Consider the following 6,713-nt stretch of genomic DNA (forward strand, 5'->3'; position numbering starts at 1 on the left):
GACGCATGATACCAAATAAGGTCAACGAATGCCATGTGCCTATAATACCGTAACGACGCGTTTATAACTTGTCGTTGTGTTGTTGTTTTTTTTACAAAATAAATATAGCCGTACTTACTAAACTAAATGCGCAGAGGCCCACGTATGATAATCTTCTGACTCGATCGTTTCAGCCTATTGCGTGTCATGGTCGCTTCACTCTTCCCTAATCTTTATTTGGCTCTGGACTAGGCCTGCATGATGTCTATTAGGCCGATATTATAGGGGTGCGACCGCGAGGGATCCTCGTGTCTGTAGTCGTAGCTAGGTCTCTCTGTTTTGGGGGGAAAGTGCTCTTGTAAAAACAATTAGGCCTAGATAAGAATAGTGTGCGCTCAGACCAGTTGATGTCTAGACCGAATCCTGTCTCCTATCAGGTTAAAAGAGACGGATGGAGTCCGATGTCTCGTTCAAAAAGACCTGAACGCCATCCGAATACATTATTCCATGATACCTGTGATATGATACACATATAGGCTTTATGACAGCGCTACAATTATGATAAATAATAAAATAATGATTTGAGATGACCCCAAGAGGATGAGCAGAGTGGCACCATAATATTTAGCTGGTAAATTACGTTTTTTTGTAGGGACAAATACAGAAGCGTAAACCTCTCACAATTTGTCTGAGGCAGTGCATTGTATTGGATTGGTTGGCTCAAGCTAATTTGCAATACCAGGCCCTACGGGTTTTTCTTTGGTGAAATAAAATAAAGGATAAAGACTAAATTGTAAGTTTGTGTGTGTGTGTGTGTGTGTGTGTGTGTGTGTGTGTGTGTGTGTGTGTGTGTGTGTGTGTGTGTGTGTGTGTGTGTGTGTGTGCGTGCGTGCGTGCGTGCGTGCGTGCGTGCGTGTGTGCGTGCGTGCGTGCGTGTGTGTGTGTGTGTGTGTGTGTGTGTGTGTGTGTGTGTGTGTGTGTGTGTGTGTGTGTGTGTGTGTGTGTGTGTGTGTGTGTGTGCGTTTGTGTTATTATACAGCTTATTGCTAAATATTCCGAATCCAAATCAACATGGTTAATATGTAGGCCTACTTAACGTATTATTTTAGATGGTATTTTGTATGGTCTAGTTTAAGTTCAAAGTTATAGACCAAAAAAACAAAATAAGAATATGTTACATTCAGATAACATCGAGTCACATCTTGTGCATTTTATGAAGGTGGTTCCGGCCGCCTACATCATTCATTTAATAAAATTGAATACACACATATATTATAAGTTACGGGAACTTATAATAATCTGACTTTATTGCTCGGTTGCCGCCGGGTTCACATATATTTCACATATATTCTCTGTGTGGGACCGGGGAGGTGTGACGTCACGTCCCGGGCGCTGATTGGTCGAGGCCGATAGCAACGCGGGGTAGACTAAAGTTAAGGGGAGAATAGGGGACTCAGCAGCCCCCAATGAAGCGCTCGCCTCGGAGGACCATCTGAAGGAGTCTCGCTTCTTACCATGAATCCAGCAGGTCACACATAACATCCAAGCGTCTGTCTCGGAAAAGTGGAAAAAACAAGAGCTCCGGAAAGACCAGAAATAGGCCTGCGAAGTTGTTTTTTTCCTTCTCGGTATCTGCCAGGATCTTCGCAGACGAAAAGCGCATATAAGTTCGGTTTGGTGCTTTGGGGTTTTGTAACGAGTTGGTTCCTCTCGTACCGACCATGGAGTACACATCGTCCCCGAAGCCGCAGCTTTCTTCCCGGGCGAACGCGTTCTCTATCGCCGCTCTCATGTCAAGCGGGAAGCCCAAGGACAAGGAGGCGGAGGAGAGCACCATCAAGCCCCTAGGTGAGCTGCGCCCACCCGGCAGGGCTGGGGTCCGTGTGGGACATCCTATGAAACATCCTTCAGCCTGCAGCTTTTCTGAAGCCTGAAAACTCATCCGATATTATGATTGGATGATTTATGATTTAATTATTTACTAAAGTCACTTTGTAGCGTTAAATAATAAAGTCATTTTGATTTTAAATGTCTGTTTTAATTGCAGGCCTGCTATGAAAACTGTTCTCGAAATGAATATTTAGTCTTAAGAGCAAAAATGGGAGAAAAATAACTTTTGTATTTGACTCATCAACATCAGTTTGAATTCTAAGACAATACTTACCGATAATATAGCCTAAGCAGCAGCAATACAAATAAAAACAACAAAATTGTATTTGATGCTCCCTTCCCAGGACGAATCTCAGTATTTTTGGGACGAAATTATGTTATCTTTACAAAATTAAAAGTTTTTGTAGCCTATAGTAGTGCTCTACCAGACATATTGGATTTTGATTATTATTATTATTATTATTATCATCATAATTGTTATTATTATAATTATAATTATTATTAATAATATTATTATAGTAATTTTGTTCTATTTTTATTAGTGTGACTATTAGTCTTATTTGTATTTGAGCCGTAACTGGCTATTCACAGTGTAGAACGCATTGCAACTGTAAGTATGAGTATTTTGTAGCCTCACACATTGTTTATTTAGGCTATCATCGTTTCCTGATTCTGTTCAGCTGTGAAGCAGCGTTTCTAATGTTCAAATTGCTTCTCTAACTTTCATATAGCTTAATTAAACAAAACATATTAATTCATAAGTAGGTCTAGGCCTACTTATATTATAGGCTACTGTAATAGCCTATATTATATTATATATTACACCCTTTATTGTAAGTTGTGTATAATAAGGTATGCAACAACAATAATAATAATAATAATAATAGTAATAACCACAATAATGATAAAAATACAATTATTATAATAAAAATTATGATAAAAAAGGCCTTAAGAATTTAATAACATTAAATATTTTCTCTATTTTATGCTTGCTTACTGCATGTTGATAGTGTCTTGCGTATCATTGATGACACGGCCAATGACTGAACCTTCTCCTCATTCTGAAGAACAATTCGTAGAGAAGTCCTCGTGCAACCAGAACCTAGGCGAGCTGTCCTCCCTGGACGGCCACGGGGACTTCAGCGGGAGCGCGCCCTTGGTGTGCACGGAACCGCTCATCCCCACCAACCCTGGCGTCCCGAGCGAGGAGATGGCCAAGATCTCCTGCGGCCTCGAGACCAAAGAGCTGTGGGACAAGTTCCACGAGCTCGGCACCGAAATGATCATCACCAAGTCTGGGAGGTGCGCGACCTGTTGACTCTTCGTTGGTCGGCCTGTGTTGTTGTAACAACAAATGCCTTATCACATGATCAGCACCCTCCTTTATATTACTATATTATCTTACGTATCTGTATTATCACTATAGCCTTCATCATTCTTGTTAATATTATTATTATTAGTAGTAGTAGTAGTAGTGGTAGTAGTATTAGTATTAGTGTAGTATTATTGTTACCATTTAATTATAATTAGATAAGGCCTATTGGATTTCATTTGTTTGGCAAGCAGAGTCAGCCGAGGGGCGTTTGGAGCTTCGTTAACATCCTGTCAGTCTGATATATTCTCCCATGTACCATCTTGGTAATAAATGAATGACCTTAACACATCTCGACGCCATACTTTTATTTTGAGTTATTTGTAGCTAAATGTTCTTCTTTCCCCCCAACAGGAGAATGTTCCCCACCATCCGGGTGTCCTTCTCCGGGGTCGACCCGGACGCGAAGTATATCGTGTTGATGGACATTGTACCCGTAGACAACAAACGTTACCGTTACGCCTACCACCGGTCCTCGTGGCTGGTGGCAGGAAAGGCAGACCCGCCTCTGCCCGCCAGGTAAATGACGTCACATCCACACTATCTAGGCGTGTGACACTTTTTGACTCATGACACTTTCCCACGAGGCCTTCGATGTGAACCCGCATGGGTTTCAGCTGTCAATTATTTATTTTGTCGATTATTCTAATATTCTAATAATTAATTTGCTTTAGGGTATGCTCCAAATATGGTCTCTATATATTATTATAAATTACAACTTTTGTTTAGGCAATATTATTATTTATTTTCTTACTTAAGTTCGATCTGAATTGTTATGGTGTTGACATAGTTATCTATTCGGTCATTTCTCATGTATTTTCTTGATCCATACCAGGTTGTACGTCCATCCTGACTCGCCGTTCACAGGAGAACAGTTACTGAAGCAGATGGTGTCGTTCGAGAAGGTCAAGCTCACCAACAACGAGCTGGACCAACACGGACACGTGAGTCAGGCCTCAATTTATATCTAGGCTATATTTAGTTAACCAATTTATTAGTAGGCTAAAAAACATAGGCTCGACAGGGTTACATTTGTTTTACAAAGCAGGCCCAAAAAAACACAAAAAAACATGTTGACGAAACTCGGCACATGGATCTATGGGAACAAGTTGGAGATAGAAATCCGTCTAGGTGACATTTTAATCACGGCTCATGCTGCTTTTTCTCCGCCTTTAATTCCCTTCACACTCTCTACGTTCAATTCTGTGACTCCTCCGTTATCCGTTAATGGGACAGATTAAGACACCACCCGGGGGGTGTTGAGCAACACTGAGCAAGAGGAGGTGTTGGTGCAGACATAAAGCAGCAGTAGCTAGTCGTTTTAATGCTACTAATTACCCTAGGCCTGAATGCGCAATTTGAACGTTTATTTTAATTATAGAACTACGGTCTAAATAATATTAAGATTAAGGAAATGATTACAGGTGATAAGCCCTTTGCTCTTGTAGATTTAGCCTGTTGGATCATTATAAAAGTACAATATCTCTTTAAGTGTAAGGCTCGATTTTAGACTTATTTTAAAAAGCCTAATCGTTTGATTGTAATAATAAATCAAACATTTTAAACTGTAAAACAAGTTTGGATAGATTAATGTGGGGACATTATGGGAAAACGATCACGTTAAAATCATTATTAAACTATCAAATCTTATTCAAATATAATAATAAACTTACATTAGCTATATTGTTATAGGGTGTTTTCAAAAACCAAAAAATATTTTGCTTAGGCCTATTCATTGTGTACCGTAATTAAAACGTTTTAATTTCGCATTTAATATTTGCCGGTATGCTTAAATTAGGCCTATTAGGCCTACATAAAGCTTGCCTTTGTCAATAATAAAACAACTACAACACAAGAAAATCGTAAGCCCTTATATTTAATAAATCATAGGCCTACTATTTCTAAATATATATTTCTAAATAGCCGAAAATGAATAGAAAAACGAATCAAAAGGTCTTGTAGAAAATGTCGTACTCCTGGATTAGGGTGAATTTGAGGACATTTTATCAAAATGTATTCTAGTTCGATCCGATGGCGGCGTTCCCCCTCATGGAAACCTGTTGAAAAATGCAGCTTTCTGCCCGTATTAGGTAGAAACATGTGTGGCGCTTCATATATATTGTTAATATTTACATTAGGACCTACATCCCTCCTACACACCGTACTTTCCATAGGCCTATCTGATAAAACACACTGAGAATGTGGGGTGTATTTAGCTGGACGTCGAGCTGTCCCGATTACACCTCACACCTTATCAGCACAAGGTTCACAACACTGTTGTCATTTTTATGAGTCAATGAATATTTATTTTTAACATCTTCATTGATTTATTTTGCTTAGCCTAATGTCTCTATCTTCTTACCATCAATCGCTGCATTCTTTATCTCTAAAATCGTACAGTTTTTGTCAACATTTTCAGCCAATTGGCCTTCTCAAAGATACCAATAGGCTAGGCTATATGTATATAGGCTACATTATTTATAGGCTATATGTACATCTTGGAGAAGGCCAATTGGTTGACAGCTAACCAAATTGGCGACAATTTGTTCACAAAATTCTCATTTCTGGAGAATAATTAAAGTATCTTTATTTCTTTCCATAGATAATCCTGAACTCGATGCACAAGTACCAGCCCCGCGTGCACATCATCAAAAAGAAGGAGCACACCGCCTCGCTGCTCAACCTCAAGTCCGAGGAGTTCCGCACCTTCGTGTTCACCGAGACCGTCTTCACAGCCGTCACGGCCTATCAGAACCAGCTGGTGAGTGATTGACAGCCGGCCTCGTCCAATGGCTGAGGTCTTTATGACGACAGCTCGTTCAGCTCCGACGGTCCAGAGAACCGAGATTGTGAGCAGCTGAAACATAAGATGCTCCTCAGAAAAATGAGAAACATGAGGAAATCAAATAGTTTTTTTTGTTTGATGACCCAAGACCCTGATATTTTTTTAACGGTTGTATATTAAACATTCCTTCGTCCTAATAGATCACCAAGCTGAAGATCGATAGTAACCCGTTCGCCAAGGGTTTCCGGGACTCCTCGCGGCTCACCGACATGGAGAGGTACAGGGGATTCCGGGATCACCCCCCGCTCTTTACCGCTCCTCCCGTCTTGGCTGCCATTAAATGTATTTCTCTTCTCACCTTCCGTCCTTTTCACCCCTTCATGTTTACTTCCTACTATCCCTTATTTTTATTTTGATCCCTCTATCTTCATGCTACATTCTTTATTTTTTCGTTCCTTGTACGTCTTTATTTATTTATTAAATACATTTCTTCCTTCCTTCCTTTCACCAGCCTTTCTTTTTTTTGCTTTTTGCTTTCCTTCTTAAATTCGTGCTCTTGTGGTTGGTTTCTTTCATGAGACAGTTAAAGTTATCTTACACACTATTGGCTGAAATATGACATGCTACAAGTCTATGACACACACACACACACACACACACACACACACACACACACACACACACACA

At 40.0% G+C, this 6,713-nt stretch overlaps 1 protein-coding gene across 2 annotated transcripts in view; it reads left to right on the forward strand.

The window, feature by feature from the left end:
• Window positions 1-1,431: 1,431 nt before the first annotated feature.
• Window positions 1,432-6,713, forward strand: part of tbx20 (T-box transcription factor 20) — an 11,387-nt gene continuing 6,105 nt past the window's right edge. The window contains exons 1-6 of one of the 2 annotated variants that reach the window (XM_056602910.1): window positions 1,432-1,827; window positions 2,937-3,171; window positions 3,596-3,760; window positions 4,077-4,185; window positions 5,844-6,002; window positions 6,227-6,303. In XM_056602910.1, the coding sequence (XP_056458885.1) occupies window positions 1,701-1,827; window positions 2,937-3,171; window positions 3,596-3,760; window positions 4,077-4,185; window positions 5,844-6,002; window positions 6,227-6,303 (872 nt within the window). In that variant the 5' untranslated portion in view covers window positions 1,432-1,700. The remainder of the gene's footprint in view (window positions 1,828-2,936; window positions 3,172-3,595; window positions 3,761-4,076; window positions 4,186-5,843; window positions 6,003-6,226; window positions 6,304-6,713) is intronic. The other variant, XM_056602909.1, reaches the window with a different exon arrangement.

The sequence above is a fragment of the Gadus chalcogrammus genome, chromosome 11 (genome assembly GCF_026213295.1).
Source record: "Gadus chalcogrammus isolate NIFS_2021 chromosome 11, NIFS_Gcha_1.0, whole genome shotgun sequence".
In the NCBI taxonomy this organism is placed as follows: domain Eukaryota; kingdom Metazoa; phylum Chordata; class Actinopteri; order Gadiformes; family Gadidae; genus Gadus; species Gadus chalcogrammus.